This window comes from Macaca thibetana, chromosome 17, assembly GCF_024542745.1.
Source record: "Macaca thibetana thibetana isolate TM-01 chromosome 17, ASM2454274v1, whole genome shotgun sequence".
In the NCBI taxonomy this organism is placed as follows: Eukaryota; Metazoa; Chordata; class Mammalia; order Primates; family Cercopithecidae; genus Macaca; species Macaca thibetana.
In genome coordinates this window covers 24,810,804-24,828,925 of record NC_065594.1, presented here as the reverse complement: position 1 = coordinate 24,828,925, position 18,122 = coordinate 24,810,804, and the positions used below count along the sequence as shown (strand labels likewise).

The 18,122-nt window shown below is 33.6% G+C and overlaps 1 protein-coding gene and 1 non-coding gene across 2 annotated transcripts in view; one reads left to right on the top strand and one right to left on the bottom strand.

The window, feature by feature from the left end:
• Nucleotides 1-18,122, bottom strand: part of LRRC63 (leucine rich repeat containing 63) — a 65,595-nt gene that overhangs the window by 23,644 nt on the left and 23,829 nt on the right. The window contains exons 6-7 of the mRNA XM_050766391.1: nt 5,992-6,090; nt 2,048-2,184 (exon numbers count right to left, since the gene is read on the bottom strand). Coding sequence (XP_050622348.1) covers nt 2,048-2,184; nt 5,992-6,090 — 236 coding nt within the window. The remainder of the gene's footprint in view (nt 1-2,047; nt 2,185-5,991; nt 6,091-18,122) is intronic.
• Nucleotides 16,801-16,904, top strand: LOC126940907 (small nucleolar RNA U13). Its single transcript, XR_007720978.1, has one exon. It is a non-coding gene; the product is annotated as a small nucleolar RNA U13 (small nucleolar RNA).

The window sequence follows — 18,122 nt, the reverse complement described above, 5'->3', positions numbered from 1 at the left end:
ATCCAACTCCTAAACCTCACCTGAGTTTTACTCTAAGCCGTGCTGGCTTCCTGTCAGCCTTTGTGGAGTCCAAGCCTTTCTACCTCACATGTTATTCCCACTGCATGAATATTCTTTTTCCTATTCTTGGCCTGGATTCATAAACTTCTGCTTAAATGTCATTTCCTCAGATACGCCTTTCTTAGTGACTCAATTTTTTTTCTCCTGACATCATATTGTTCTTTTCAGTCAAAGCCCTTAGAATGTTTTATATTTATATATTCATATATTTATTATGGCATTTATTAAAATTCCTGTATCCTTCTCTGGATTCTAAACCCCGTGAGGGAAAAGATCATGCTCCTTTCTTTTAACAATCTAAACCCAATGCTTAGGACAGAGCCCAGTATTTAATAAATACTCAATAAATATATTTTACATGATTGAATTGTTTCACTCTAACTAGAAATCTGGGTGTTACCTTGAATTGACTTTTTTTTTTTTTTACTTTGATTCTTCTGTTCCTTATAGCCTCTGTGTCTCAATTCTAGGTATTACAGGTTTTACTTCAATTTCATAACAATTTGTTCCTCCTTCTCCATGCTCACTACCATTGCCTTGGTCCAAGTTCTCTTCATCTCTTGCTTGAACTACTGCAATGGCTTTCCAACTGATCACCTTTAATTCTGTTTATCCTCTCACATCCATCCTCCACACTGCCACTAGAATAACCTAAAATGTAAGTTTGACTCTACCACACACCTATGGAAAACCTGTAAAGGTTTCTCACTGCATACAGCATAAATTCTTTACCTTAGTTCACAAGGCTTCCCAGATAATCTGTACCATTTATTACCACTTGGCATTGCCCTCTAAGCTTCAAAAACAGCAAACTGCTTGTATTTCCCATCTCATGTTATATATGCTGCTTCTTTTCATATATGTTGTAACTTTTCATTGAAGAAATATCCACCCTATTATTGGCCCAACTATCCTTTGTTGTCTCTCCTGTTTAATCCACCTAATTCACACTCAGTCATCTTTGGATCAAATACCACATCTTCCAGGGAACCATCTCTCACCCTTTGGAATGGGTTACACATAACTCATACATTTTACTGTGTACATCTCCATTATTTTACTTTACTCAGTTGTATTCAATTATCTGCCTTCCTTTTAGGTGGTGAGCTCCTAGGAGCACATGATATTAAAATAGATGCTTCATGAATATCTGCTGAATTAATTACAAGAATGAAAGTATAACATTCAAAGTGTATCAGTGCAATATCTAAAAATATTTGACTTTAAAGTTGATGGTAATTATATATTCGATCTGGAGAAAGTAATTTAATCATTCTTGGCCTCAATTTCCTAATCTATAAACTAAGGAGATTGGCTTATATGATATCTAAGACCCTTTCAACTCCATAGGAATGCTGATATTTGGACATAAAAGAGATGGATTTCTTCCCACGTATGGACTAGTAATTATTTAACTCCTAATGAAAGTTTTAAACCAAAACCTTAACCAAATGTCAAACAAGATACTTATTCCAATTAGAATTTAACAAATTGAATCTCTAAGCACAAAGAGAGAGAGGGACTCATAAATAGTTGAATAATACTTTGCAAAATAAGAGTTTTATTTGTGGTAACTAAGGAATTGCATCCAAATTCATTTATAAAGATGTTCATTCAGTTTTGTTTGTAATTAATGATCTAACAAATTGTACATTCATTCCAAATTCAGTGTTCTTTCCATATCCAAAAAAAGGCTGTCAAGAGATAGATGCAAGGCTCTCACCTGAACTGCTTTAGATAATTCCTGTTAATTTAACCCATACTCAGATAACATATTTCTAGATGTATAGTCACTAGACCCATATTAATTGCTCTGTATGTAGCTAGTAGGATTGTTTTTAACACCATAAGAAGAAGCATATTAGCTAATTAGAATAGAATACAAATTACTAAATAGAAGTTGTTAGCTGCTTTCAAAGGGGAAATTAATCTTTTTCAAAATTATAAATTATTTTCTGTGTTTATAATCTCAGACTGTCAACCTTACCCAGTTGGAAGAACAGTAATTAAATTAAAAGCAATGGTGAAAATTCTAAGGAACTCAAGTTGTTGAATTTCAGAAGGAATTTCTTTGATAGGATTATTTCTCAATTTCAGTATTTGTAAATTTTTAAGACACAATATCTGGGGAACAGAAAAGAGAAACAAACATGAGCAGAATAATAAAGTATGCAAATTATTATTTGTTACCTTTTATAAACTCTCTGAACTAATGTAGAATCATTATAACAACATTAATTGGCTATATCCCGTAACTCAGTAAACACCCTCGGTCAACCTTCAAAACAAGTGACCAGCATTAATATGTATGATATGGTGAAATAGTGCAACCACTGTATTCATACAACTTTGACTCAAGAATGATCCTTTTCTAAGTGTGAAAGTCACCCTTTCTGATCAAGCTCACGGTTTCATATGAGGCAATCACGGAATAATGAGGGAGGAAGGAGATATCTGCAGAACCAGGAAGATAGGTGGAATTAACCTTAGTCATCAGAGAAGTATCAGATGTCATAGCCAGATTATTTTTGATATCACAGTAATTTCATATACACTGATTTTTCATGTGAAGTTTTAAAAATAGAATAAACCATTTAAATCTATTATTTTCCTCTTAAATGGATACAAATTTTAAAAAGAAAAACAAATAAATAACTAAATCTATGATCTTTATATACATTGATTAGTATATACATTGTATATAAATGTAGTATATACATTATATACATTGTATATAATGGTAGTATATACATTATATACATTGATTAGTATATTTCTCTCTGGTGAATATTAATAAGGTCTTATATTAGTTCTGTTTAACATTAAATTCAACCTTGTTATCATCATAAAGGTCCAAAATTGGTGGAGTAGAGCAGGTTCATTCTTGTAATCAGGAAGCATCAGTCTCCATGTTTGCCTTTCTCTTCAAAATTATTTTGGCTCTTTGTAATCCTTTGCATTTCTATACAATTTTTAGGATAATGGAGTCATTCATATTTTCTAAAGTCCCTTCTTGTGCCTTTGTAGGAATGTGTTCATTTCACATAAGTTATTTAATTAGTTGGTATACAGTTATTTATAGTGTTTTCTTTAAATTTTTTTAATTTCTATAAGGTCAGTAGTGATGTTTCTTCTTTCATCCTTGTCTTTAGTAACATCAGTCTTCTGTCTTTTTCTCTTGTGAGTCTACATAAGGTTTGTCAATTTTGTTGATTTTTTTAAAGTAATAACTTCCGTTTTAAAATTTTCTCTATTTTTCCATCTTCTATTTCACTAATTTCTATACTAATATTTACTATCTCCTTGCTTATTCTTTGTTTAGGTTTAGTTTGCTCTTTTTTTTCTAGTGGCTTTACATGAAAAGTTAGAGATATTTCTTCTTTTTTAAAAGATTTACATTTACAGCTATAAATTTCCCTCTGAGTACTCTGTAATGCAGCTCGGAAATTTTGGTATGTTGTGCTTTCATTTTTATTTATCTAAAAATATTTTCTAATTTCGCTTATAACTTATTATTTGACCCACTGGTTATTTAGGAGTATGTTGCTTAATTTCCATATATTTGTGAATTTCCAAATTTCTTTCAGTTTTTGGTTTATAATTTAATTCCACTGTAGCCAAAAGTAGACTTTTGTGATTTTTCAATCCTTTTAAATTTATTGAGACTTATTTTGTAGCCTAATATACGATTTATCCTGGAAAATGTTCTATATGAACTTGAGAATTGTGTATTCTGCTGCTGTTGGTTTGAGTTAGACTCTAATACATTCCATACAGATTTATTAGGTCTAATTGGTTTATAGTGTTGTTCAATTCTATTTCCCTCTTGTTCTTCTGACTAATTTTTCTATTCATTATTGAAAGTGGGATATTGAAGTGTCCAATTGTTACAGTTGAATTTTCTATTCCTCCAATTCTTCTAGTTTTTGTTTCATATACTTTGGGGTTCTGTTACTAAATAAACACTTGTTTATAATGTTCTATTATCTGATAAATTGACAAATGTCCCTTTTTATTTCTAGTAACTTTTTTTGCTTTAAAATATATTTTTTCTGATATTAGTATAGTCTCTCCAGCATTTCTATTGTTGCTGTTTGCATGATATATATTTTCTCATGCTTTTCGCTTCAACCTCTTCAATCTTAAGTGTGTTTCTTTTAATCTTAAGTGTGTTTCCTGCAGACAGTGTCTCACTGAATCTATAAAAGAACTTGTATAATTTTGTACAGTCTATCTGTATCTTTTGAGGGATTGTTTGATATATTCACGTTTAATGTTATTATTGACATGATTGGATTTATATCTGTCATTTCACTTTTAGCTTTCTATATGTCATATGTTCTTTTAATTCCTCCCCTACTACTTCCTTTTGCATCAAGTGAATATGTTCTAGTGTAACATTTTATGACTTCAATAAGTGTTTTTAGTATGTTCTCTTGAGTTCTTTTCTTAGTGATTGTTTAGAGGTTATAATATATACCTTATCAGAATTTACTTCAGATTTATACTAACTTAATTCCAGTGAGATATGAAATGTTCTTCATACATATTCAATTCCTTCTTCCTTTTGTGTCTATAATTTCCATGTATATCATATCCATATATGTTCCAGACCTAACAACACATTATTATACTTAGTATTATATTTGATTTTATGACTGTTTAAGAATCTTAGAGAAGAAGACCGAGTATATGTATATAGAGTTTGCTATATTAATCTTTATTTAACATTTCTGCTTCTACCTTCTCCCATCCTAAACTATTTTAGTGGACACTGCACTCAGCCTGATTCAACCATCTTGAATTTTCCATGAAACCGGTAATAATTTGAATCACCCCACTTACCTCAGTCCCCAACCTTCTATTCATTGCCTTTATGCCATGCTAACAACTGGTCCTCATCAGCCTGTCCCCAAAACAGCCCCTCTAAGCCTAGATAGTACCATCTTCATTGGAATATTTTACCTATAGCTATATAACACAGACCTGCATTTTAATGACAAGTTGATCTCTGTCACTTTAATAATGAGCACTTCATATCTTACATGTGACTAGCCCTCTTGTCTTCACACATTTATTTTTTAGTGGATGGAATTTTCTTTGGCAGATACACAAATATTACCTGTATCTACTTAGAAGAAAAGTTAAATTAGTGTGAAGAACTCAGATCTCTATATTCCTTGGGAATTCTTGTCAATTTCTCCCAGTCATATTAACAAAACTGGTGTAACATATTAGAAAAGAAATAATTTCTCCAATTGAAAATAAAAACATGGTATTATAGAGAAAGTATGGAAAATATATGTTTTCAATAGTATATGATTGAAATAGGAAGAAAGTACATTTGCCAAAAATCAACTTGCTGAAAGACAATACTCTGGAAATCAATTCACAAAACCACCAATTACCCAGTAATCAATGAAACAATGACTAAAGACACTAAAAACACAATTTGTCCTAATTATTCATAATGATTCATTCACTTAAAATGATATTAAATTAGCTAATCCCATATCTGATTATCCTTCATACATTTTATTAAGCAGAATATTATATTTTATCCTTTGGTAATTAAAATTTGTTACAACACTGCATGTTTGCTTTTAAAGCTTCCAATTAGCATATAAATAAGGTTTATTTTAGATTACATTCAGAGTTAGAAGAATAAATATTTAATATACATTATAGAATTATGAGAACACATTTGAGAGCCTCATTATAACATATTGTTTGAGGATTACATCATGGGACTTCCTAAGAAAGATGTACTGTACATTTTGTGCTTCTGAAAATAAGCCATTCAAAAGATGCAACCCAAAATACATTTACAGCACTTTATAGTAACTTCGAGGTATTAAAAGATGTCTATTTTTATTATAATTATTATACACAATAAGTTACATCAGTATATAACAATAAAAATGGACTCACTTCTGTGGGAAAGTAACGAAGATCATTAAATGACAAATTAAGATATATCAACTGGAAAGCTAAAGGTGTTAAGTCTGGACAATGTAGTATAAAAAAGCCCTAAAAGAAAGTGACAAGAGATAAGAAGTTAATCATGAACAAGGCACAAAATAGTTTATACAAGAGTAAAACAAAATCAGCACATAATTTGAATGAGAATGTTTTACACAATATACTAACAAGCCTATACTCGTCATCTATTAATTTTTTTTTAGTCTGTTGTGTTAATAATTTCTTTGGTATGTAAAAGATGGAAGCAAAATAGAAACACTATGCATTAGGCTGTTCTCACACTGCTATAAAGAGATATCTGACACTGGGTAATTTATAAAGAAAAGAGGTTTAATTGGCTCATGGTTCTCCAGGCTGTAGAGAAAGCATGGCAGCATCTGCTTGGCTTCTGGGGAGGCCTCAGGAAACTTAAAATCATAGCAGAAGGTGAAGGGGGAAGCAGTCTTACATGGTCATAGCAGCAGGAAGACCAGGGAGGTCTTTAAAACTAAGAGATCTCATGAGAACTCGCTTGCTATCAGGAGAACAGCAAATCCATCCCCATGATCCAATCACCTCCCACTAGGCCCCACCTTCAGCACTGGAGATTACCATTTGACATGAGACTTGGTGAGGACACAGACCCAAACCATATCAGACTAAGTATTTATGTGTGTGACAAGTGTAGTATTATATGCGTGACAGAATTAGTTCAATCACTAACAAGCAAACATTGCTATGTGCTGAAATATAATTGAATCTATTTTATATATAATTATTTTCTTTACTCCTTTTTATATCTCTACCTTTATTTCTCTGATTTCTATCTGTTAATCCAGCATCTACCTGAAACTTCTTGTTAAATGTGCCAATTTCTGTACTGTCTTCATTGTCATTCAGTTTAAAACATTTCTGATTTCCTTGGTGCTTTCTTTCTTGACCTATTTTTTAATTAGTGTGTTGTTTCATTTCCAAACACTTAGTGCTTTTTAATATTTACATTAATATTTAGCACAAATATTTGGTACTTTTCTAGATATCTTACTGTGACTTCTATTTTATTTCTGTTGTGGTATGAGAACTACAATATTTCAGTCTTTTAAAATTTCCTGAGATATGTTTTATGGCCCAACATATATCTTGAAATTGTTCTATGTGTACCTAAAAAGTAATGTTTATTCTGCAGCTATTGGATGTATCATTCTATAAATGTTAATTAGGTCAAGTTAGTTTCTGGAGTTATTTCAGATCTTCTATATCTTTACTGAATTGTTTTTTACTACACATATCAATTCTTGATCAAGATATGTTAAGTCTAATATCCAGTTATGATGGTGAATTGTTCTACTTCTCACTTTAGTTCTGTTAAATTTTGATTGACGAATTTTGAGGCATTCTTATTATATCTATACACATTTAGATTGTTCTGTCTTCTTGATGAATTGACCGTTTAAACATTTTCACACTTCTCTTTATACTTGGTAATACTCTTTTTCTTTAGTATTATTTTCTACTTAGTCAGCTAATACAGCCCTAAGAGCTTTATAATGCCTACTGTTATCTTTTTCCAGTTTTACTTTTTAACCATCAGTGTCTTTATTTAAGTACGCTTCCTGTAAATAGCAAATAATTGAGTGGTACTTCATTGGCCAGTTTGACGATCTCTATTTTTTTATTGTGATGTTTAACCCATTTACATTTAACAAAATTACTAATATGTTTAGGCTAAAGTTTACCATTTTGGTGCTTTTTTCTGTTTGTCTGATCTGTTTCTGTTCTTCTATTCTCTATTCTCCTTTTTTTTTAGAGACACGGTCTCGCTCAGTCACCCTGCCTGGAGTCCAGTGGCACAATCATAGCTCACTAAAACCTCAAATTCCTGGGCTCATGTGATCTTCCTCAGCCTCCTGAGTAGCTAGAACTACAGGTACATATCACCATTCTTGGCTAATTTCTAAACAGAAAATTTGTAGAGACAGGGTCTTGCTATGTTGCCTAGGCTGTCCTCAAACACCTGGCATCAAGGAATCCTCCTGCCTTGACTTCCCAAAGCACTGAGATTACAGGCATAAGCCACAGCACTCAGCCTTATTCCTCTATTCTTTTCTTGCCTTCTTTGCTGTGAACAGACCATTTGTTCAAACATCATTTTTTTTAAATGACTTTCTTGTTATTCTCCTTAGTGTTATTAAAAAAGTGACTTCTTTAAAGATCACAGTATGTGCCTTAACACAACCACCCTTCAAAAAATATTCTACTACTTCATGATTAAAGAATCTTTCAGTATCAGCACCATAGAAAAGGGTAAGAAAAAAAAGAACCTTATAATAGATACATACATTTAGCCCCTTCCAAACTTTTGTACTCCTGTTGTCAAATATTTTACTTTTATATTAGCTATAACACCCACAATATATGGTTAATGTATTTATTTTAAATAATCAGTATTCTTTTAAAGAGATTTCAAGATTGTTTTAAAAGGTCCTTTATATTCACTGATGTATTTACCACTTGTGGTGCTATTCATTATTTCTTAATTAACTAGGTTTCTATTTGGTCTAATTTTTTTCTTTTTTTAACTCCTCAGGCTTTTTTCCAACATTTCTTGTAGTAGAGATAAGCTTGAGAAAAACGAATTCAGCTTTTCTTTGTCTGAAAACATCTTATTGCATATTCATCTTTTAGTGATATAAGATTTATTCTTTACCAATGAAGAGTTTATAACTTTAAATAGTTGCTAGAAACACAGTCTTAAGGCAGAAATGTGCAAAATAGCAAACAAATTCTTTAAAGCTTATAACCAAGGACCGGGTGTGGTGGCTCACGCCTGTTATCCCAGTACTTTGGGAGGCCGAGGTGGGTGGATCACCTGAGGTCGGGAGTTCGAGACCAGCCTCTCCTCTTGATTTTTATACGATGGCCCTCCTTGTCTTACCATTCTTGACTTAAAGTTTACTTTATCTGATATAAGTATAGCTGCTCATGCTCTTTTTTGGTTTCAGTGTATGTGGAATATCTTTGTCCATCCCTTCATTTTCAGCCTGTGTCTTTATAGAGAAAGTGAGTTTCTTATAGACAGCATATAGCTGGGGCTGATATTATTTATTTATTTACTTATATTCAAGGTTTTTATTGATAGGTAAGGGTTTCCTGTTGTCATTTTGTTATTCATTTTCTGCTTATTGTGTGAATCCTTTCTTCCTTTTTACCTCTCTTACTACCTGACTTTGTGTTTAAGTAATTTTCTCTAGTAATATGTTTGGATTCTGTGCTATTACAGGTTTATGCTTTGTGGTTACCATGAGGCTTACAAAAACCATGATATAATAGGTAATTTTAAACCGATGACAACTTAACTTTGCTCGCAAGGAAAAGCATCAAAAACAAACTCCACACTTTAATAGCACCTTCTACATATTTTGACTTCTTGATGTTTCAATTTACATCCTTCCATATTGCCTATCTCTTAACCAGCTGTTGCAATTGTTGTTTTTAATAGTTTTGTCTTTTAGTCTTCATATTTAAGATGTAAGTGGTTTACTTACCACAATTACAGTATTAATACGTTCTGAATTTGTCTAGTTTTCAATTTTCTTATTTTCAGCAGTGAGTTTTATATTTTGAAATGTTTTCTTGTTACACCTTACAGTCTATTTCTCCCAGATGGAAGGACTCCCTGTAGCATTTTTTGGACAGGTTTGGTGTTCATGAGTTCCTTCCGCTTTTGTTATTTGGGGAAAGTCTTTATCTCTCCTTTGTGTTTGAAGAGACACTTTAATGGGTATAGTAGTCTCAGTCAAGAGGGTTGGTTTTTTTTTTTTTTCCTCCCCTTCAACACTCTCTCCTAGCCTGCAGGGTTTCTGCTGAATAAGCTGCTAAAAGCTGTACTGGGGCTCTGTTGAATGTCATATGTTTCTTTATTGTTTGTGCTGCAAATATTCTTTCTCTTTGATTTTTGCTAATTTGATTATGATGTACCTTGGGAAATTCCTCCTGCATTGAATCTAATTGGTGACCTTTGAATTTCCTGTATTTGGGTGCTACTGGTTATCTCCAGATTTGGGAAAATCTCAGCCATTATTTCCTTAAATATGTTTTCTAGGTCTTTTTTTTTTTTAATTTAGCTTTTATTTTAAGTTCAGGGATACACATGCAGATTTATTATATAGGAAAACTTGTGTCATGGGGGTTTCTTGTACAGATTATTTAATCACCCAAGTATTAAGCCTAGTACCCATTAGTTATTTTTCCCAACCCTCTCCCTCTTCCCACCCTCCACCTTCCAATAGGATCCAGTGCATATTGTTCCCCTCTATGTGTCCGTGTGTACTCATTATTTAGCTCCCACTTATAAGTGAGAACATGAAATATTTGGTTTACTGTCCCTGAGTTAGTTTGCTAAGTATAATGGCCTCCAGCTCCATCCATGTTCCCACAAAAGACATGCTCTTGTTCTTTTAAATGGTAGCATAGTATTCTATGGTATATATGTACCACATTTTCTTTATCCAGTCTATCATTGATGTGCATTTAGGTTGATTCCATGACTTTGTTATCACAAAGAGTGCTGCCATAAACACACGCATGTGTCTTTATAATAGAATAATTTATATTGGTTTGGGTATATACCCAGTAATGGGATGCTGGGTCAAATGGTATTTCTGTTTTTAGGTTTTAGAGGAATTGTCACACTGTCTTCCACAATGGTTGAACTAATTTACACTCCCACCAAGAGTGTATAAATGTTCCTTTTTCTCCACAACTTCAACAGCATCTGTTATTTTTTTCGTTTTAGTAATAGCTATCCTGCCTGATGTGAGATGGTATCTTATTGTGACTTTGATTTGCATTTCTCTAATGATCAGTGATGTTGAGCTTTTTTCATGATTGTTGGTCACATGTATGTCTTCTTTTGGAGTGTCTGTTCATGGCCTTTGCCCACTTTTTAATGGGGTTGTTTGTTTTAGTTCCTTATAAATGCTGGATATTAGGCCTTTGTCAGATGCATAGTTTGCAAAATTTCTCTCCCATTCTGTAGGCTGTCTGTTCACTCTGTTGATAATTTTCGTTGTAATGCAGAAGCTCTTTAGTTTAATTAGACCCCATCTGTCAATTTTTGCTTTTGTTGCAATTGCTTTGGTGTCTTTATCATTAAATCTTTGCTCATTCCTATGCCCTAAATAGTATTGCCTAGGTTGTCCTCCAAGGTTTTTATAGTTTTGCATTTTACATTAAAGTCTTTAATATATCTTGAGTTAATTTTTGTATATAGTATATGGAAGGGGTCCAATTTCGATCTTCTGCATATGGCTAGCCAGTTATCCCAGCACCATTTATTGAATAGGGAATCCTTTCCCCATTGCTTGTTTTTGTCAGCTTTGTCAAAGATCAGATAGTTGTAGGTATGCAGCCTTGTTTCTGAGTTCTCTATTCAGTTCCATTGGTTTATGTGTTTGTTTATGTACCAGCACCATGCTGTAGCCCTCTAGTATAGTTCGAAGGCAGGTAGCATGATGCCTCTAGCTTTTCTCTTTTTGCTTAGGTTTGCCTTGGCTAGTCAGGCTCTTTTTTGGTTCCATATGAATTTTATAATGGTTTTTTTCTAGTTCTGTGAAGAATGTCACTGGTAGTTTAATAGGAATACCATTCAATCTATAAATTGCTTTTGTCAGTATGGCCATTTTATTAATATTGATTCTTCCTATCCATGAGCATGGAATGTTTTTCCATTTGCTTGTGTCATCTCTGATTCCTTTGAACTTTGTGTTTCGTAGTTCTCCTTGTAGAGATCATTCACATCCTTGGTTAGCTGTATTCCTAAAGATCTTATTCTTTATGTGGCAATTGTGAATGAGACTGTGTTCCTGATTTGGCTCTTAGCTTGACTGTTGTTGGTGTATAAGAATGTCTGTGATTTTGGCACATTGATTTTGTAGTCTGAGATTTTGCTGAAGTTGTTTATCAGCTTAAGGAGCTTTGGGGCTGAGACTACGAGGTTTTCTACATATGGGATCATGCCATTTGCAAATAGGGATAGTTTAGCTTCCTCTCTTCCTATTTGGATGTTCTTTCTTTCTTTCTCTTGCCTGATTACCCTGGTCAGGATTTCCAATACTTTGTTGAATAGGAGTGTTGAGAGAGGGCATCCTTGGCTGGGTACAGTGGCTCACGCCTGTAATCCCAGCACTTTGGAAGGCCGAGGCGGGTGGATCACGAGGCCAGCAGATCGAGACTATCCTGGCTAACATGGTGAAACCCCGTCTCTACTAAAATTACAAAAAATTTAGATGGGCGTCGTGGTGGGCGCATGTAGTCCCAGCTACTCGGGAGGCTAAGGCAGGAGAATGGCGTGAACCTGGGAGGTGGACCTTGCAGTGAGCCGAGATCGCACCACTGCACTCCAGCCTGGGCAATAGAGCGAGACTCTGTCTCAAAAAACAAAAAACAAAAAACAAAAAACAAAAAAAAAGAGAGAGAGAGAGAGAGAGAGGACATCCTTGACTTGTTCCAGTTTTTAAGGGGAATGCTTCCAACTTCTGCCCATTCTGTATGATGTTGGCTGTCAGTCTGTCATAGGTGGCTCTTATTATTTTGAGGTTGTTTCTTCAATACCTACTTTATGGAGAGTGTTTAACATGTAGTGATGTTGAATTTTATTAAAAACCTTTTCTACATCTATTGAGATAATCATATAGTTTTTGTTTTTAGTTCTGTTTGTGTGATGAATCACATGTATTGATTTGCATATGTTGAACCAATCTTGCATCCCAGGGATAAAGCCTACTTGATCATAGTAGATAAGCTTTTTGATGTGCTGCTGGATTCAGTTTGCTAGTATTTTGTTGAAGATTTTTGCATCAGTGTTCATCAAGAATATTGGCCTGAAGTTTTGTTGGTTTTTTTTGTTGTTGTTGTTGTTGTGTCTCTGCCAGGTTTTGGCATCAGGATGATGCCAGCATCACTGAATTAGTTAGGGAGGAGCTCCTCCTCCTCAATTTTTTGGAATAGTTTCACCAGAAATGGTACAAGCTCTGCTTTGTACATCTGGTAGAATTCAGCTGTGAATCTGTGTGGCACTGGGCTTTTCTTGGTTGGTGGTCTATTTACTACTGATTCAGTTTTGGAGCTCATTATTGGTCTGTTCAGGGAATCAACTTCTTCCTGGTTCAGTCTTGGGAGGATGTATGTGTCTGGGAATTTATCCATCTCTTCTAGGTTTTCTACTTTGTGTGCAGAGAGGTGTCTGTAGTTGTTTCTGATGGTTATTTTTATTATTGTGGGGTCAGGAATAACTTCTCCTTTGTTATTTCTAATTGTATTTGGATTTTCTCTTCCTTCTTTATTAGTCTAGCTAGTGTCCTATATTACTAATTTTTTTTTTCCCAAAAAAATCAACTCCTGGATCTGCTGATCTTTTGAATTCTTTTTTGTGTCTCAGTTTTCTTTAGTTCAGCTCTGACTTTGGTTATTTCTTGTCTTCTGCTAGCTTTGGGGTTGGTTTACTCTTGCTTCTCTAGTTCTTTCAGTTTTAATGTTAGGTTACTAATTTAACATCTTTCTAACTTCCTGATGTGGACACTTAGTGCTATGAATTTCCTGCTTAACATTGCCTTAGCTGTGTACCAGAGATTCTAATATGCTGTATTTTTATTCTCATTAATTTCAAAGTACTTCTTTTCTACCTTCATTTCAGATTTACCCAAGAGTCATTCAGGAGTATGTCATTTAATTTTCATGTAACTGCATGGTATGAGTGATTTTAAAAGTCTTGACTTCTATTTTTATTGTACTGTGGTCCAAGATTGTGTTTGGTATAATTTTGGTTATTGATATGGTTTGCCTGTGTCCCCACCCAAATATCATCTTGAATTGTAGCTCCCATAATCCATGTGTCGTGGGAGGGATCTGGTGGGAGGTAAATGCATCATAGGGGTGAGTTTTTCTTGTGATGAAAATGAATAAGTCACGTGAGAGCTGATGGTTTTATAAAGGGCAGTTCCCCTGCACATGCTTGCTTGCCGTCATGTAAGACGTGTCATTGCTTCTCCTTTGCCTTCTGCCATGATTGTGAGACCTCCCCAGCCATGTGGAACTGTTAGTCCATTAAACCTCTTTTTATTTATAAATTACCCAGTCTCGGGTATTTCTTCATAGCAGTATGACAATGTACTAATACAATTATTTTTCATTTGCTGAGACTTGTTTTGTGTTCGATTACATGGTTGATTTTAGAGTATGTGTCATGTGGAAATGGGAAGAATTCTGTTGTTTTAGGGGTAGAGTTCTGTAAAGGTCCAGATCCATTTTTGTCCAATGTTGAATATCTTTGTTAATTTTCTGCCTTGATGATTTGTCTAATGCTGTCAGTGGAGTGTTGATGTCTCCCACTATTCATTATGAGGCAACCTCAGTCTTTTTGTAGGAATCTAATAATTTGCTTTATGAATCTGGCTGCTCCTGTATTGGGTGCATATATATTTAGGATAGTTACGTCTTCTTGTTGAATTGAGCCCTTTAACATTATGTAACGCCTTTCTTTGTCTTTTTTGATCTTTGTTGGTTTAAAGCCTGTTTTGTCTGAAATTAGGGTTGCCTGATATTAGGCCCATCTGGTCCTGGATTTTACTTTGTTTGGAAGTTTTCTGTTACTGACTTAATCTCATTACTTGTTAAATGTCTGCTCGGATTTTTATTTGTTCTTGAGTCTGTAATTTGTGTTTTTCTAGAAATGTTTCCATTTAATCTAGGTTATATTATTCATTAGTGTACAATCATTTAAAGTATTCTTTTACAATCCCCTTTATTTTTGTAAGACCAGTTGTAATATTTCAATTTTCATGACTAATGTTAGTTTTTTGTACATTCTCTCTCTCTTTTTTACTTAGTCTAGCTAAGGATTTATTTATTTTGTTGATCTTTACAAATAACCTAACTTTGTTTTCATTAATTTTCTCTACTGTTTTCCTATTCTCTATTTCATTTATCTCTGCTCTTATCATTATTGTTTTCTTCCTTCTGTTAACTTTGGGTTTAGTTTGCTCTCTTTGTTCAAGTTTTTTAAAGTGTAAAGTTAAGTTCTTAATTTGAGATTTTTCTTCTCCACATACCCCTTTGCCATATGTACCTATAGCCTTCTCCCAACATTAACATCCTGTACAACATGTTGGTATATTTGTTACAATCAATGAACCAACATTGGCACATCATTATCAACCCAAGTCCATAGTTTACATTATAGTTCACACCTTGTGTTATATATTCCATGGGTTTTCAAAATACATAAGGAAATAGACTCACCATTACAGTATCATACGGAATCACTGCCCTAAAAATTACTCGTGCTTCTCCTATTCATCCTTTCTTCCCTTCTGCCACAACCCTGAAAACCGCAGGTACTTTTACTGCCTTTACACTTTTGCCCTTTCCAGAATGTTTTGTCATTGTTGGTTTTGTTCGTTCCCTTCATTACAGCCTTCTTTGTATTTAATGAATTTTCTGTAGTGTGCCACATTAATTCCCTCCTCACTTCCCTTTGTGTATGTTTTAATATGGTTTTTTAGTAGTAGTTACTATGGGATTGCACTTGGCATCCTAAATTTACAACAATCTAGTTTAGATTGATACCAAATTAACTCTGATGGCATACAAAATCTCTGTTCCTATACAGCTTCATCTCCCTTCTGTTTTGTCACAAATTAAATCTTTAAACATTGTGTGTCCATTAATACACATTTATAATTATGTTTACACACTTGTCTTTTAAGTGATATAAGAAAAATACAAACTGATAACCAAAATAATACTGACTTTTATATTTACCTATGTAGTTACCTTCATCAGAGTTCTTTATTTCTTTTTAAGACTTTGAGTTGCTGTCTAATGTTATCTCACTGTAGCCTGAACAACTCTCTAGCATTTCTTATAGGGCAGAAATGCCCTCGGCTTCTGCTTATTGGGGAATGTCTTAATTACTCCTTTGTTTTTGAAGGATATTTTCTGGTTATAGACTTTTGGTTGACAGATTGCTTTTCTTTCAGCATTATAAAGATGTCATCCAATTCCTTTCTTGCCTCCATAGTTTCTGGCAACAAACTGGCTGTGAATTTCATTGTAGAGCCCTTGTACATGACAAAACACTTCTTGCTTGCTGCTGTCAAGATTATTTCTTTGACTTTGGCTTTTGACAATTAGATTATATGTCTCATTGTGGATCTCTTGGCAATTATCCTTCTTGGAGTTGATTGAGCTTCCTGGATGTATAGAGTTGTGCTTTTAATCAAATTTGGAATATTTGGCCATTATTTCTTCAAATATTTTTTCTGCCCTTTCTTCTCTTTCCTTTTTTCCAGAGACCCCATTAAATGTATGTTGGTATACTTGATGATGTTCTGGAGGTCCCTTAAGTTCTGTTCATTTTTATTTATTTATTTTTCTTTCTGTTCTTCATACTTGATCATTTCAATTTACCTATTTTCTAGTTTATAATTCTTTATTCTGCCTAATCAATATTCCTAGTATTGAAACTTTCTAGAGAAGTTTTCAGTTTGGTAATGTAGTTTCCAGCTCCTGAATTGTTTTTTTTTCTTTTGTCATTTCCATCTCTTTATTGTAATCTCTGTTCACGCATTATTCTCCTTATTGAAATCTCTGTTCACACATTATTCTCTTTAGCTCTCTGTCCATAGTTTCATTTAGCAGTTTGAACATATTTAAGACAGTTTATTTGAAGTCCTTTTTCCAGTAAGTCCAATATCTGTGCTTCCTCAGAAGTAGTTTCTAATCCTTTAGTAGTTCATAAGCATGATGATTGGCTTTTTATGCTCATGAATAAAATATGCCTCCCTCAAGCCTTTTTATGACATTGGCACATTACCCGTCTGATGTGAAAAAATAGAGCTTCTGTTAGTTTCTTCTGTGAACAAGCCATATTTTTTGGATATTCCATAATTTTTGTTAAAAACTGGAACTGGACGTCTTAATCATTATAATGTGTTAACTCTGGAAATCACATTTTTCTCTCTCTTTGGGGTTTGTTTTGTTGTTTTGCATTCTATTTCTATTTTTATAGAATAGAAATAGATCAAATCTACTGCCTGATCAAATCTACTATTGAAATCTTCCAGTGAGGTTTTCATTTCAGTTATTGTATTTTTCAGCTCCAGAATTTCTGTAGGCTTGATATGAGCTATAGCTATTGAGTTGTTTAATAATTTTCTAAACTTTTTTTGTGAAGTCTGTATTCTTTGTCACATGTTTTCTTTAAAATCTCTGCTCTTTTAACTCGGGTTCAGTTATTGTTTTGACAGAGATTTCCTTACACAACAGAAGACAGAGAGAGGAGGAGAGAGAGAGAACTCCACCTTTGCAGATGGACTCTGTGCTAAGGCACTCCTTCAATGCTTAGCCAGGCCATTTACAACCACCTTTGCCTTTACTTCCTGCTTGTACTGCATTTAGAGGTCAGCCAGATGTGAAAGCTTAGGGCCTTCTCAGGTCTTTTCTAAGAATGTGTCTAGCCCCAGCCAAGCATTTGACTTTCCAAATTTCGCAGTATATATGGATATTATTTTAATGCCCTAATTTTTCAAAGAAACTCTCTGTAGCTTTTCCTATTTTTACAAATTTTCTATGAGTTAGAACTTACCTCAAAATAAAACTTAAAATAATAAAGCATAGATTTTTGAGGCCAAAAGGTTCTGGGTTCAAACCCAAGCTCTACAACTTGCTTACTGTGTGATCTTATACAAGTTACTTTCATTAAGCCTCAGTGTTCTTGTCTGAGGATAAAGATTATAATACTTTACATAATTATGTATTAGGAGTAATGTGTATGTGGCACGTAGTGGATACTTAACAAATGATAACTAATATTATTGCTATTCATGATATTGAGCTTGTGTTCAGTGAAAAGCCATCCTAGTACTAGATTTGTCACAGAGCCAAAGATTGCTAATAACTTAAAAATACAATAAATCTGAATTCAAATTCTCTTATGCTAAGTAATTTTAAAAAAGCACTGTGATTGACTTGAACCTCAGAATCTTTTTAAACTGAAGGCAAACTAGGAATATAGGTTTTGAGATGCAATTTGAATGTGTTCC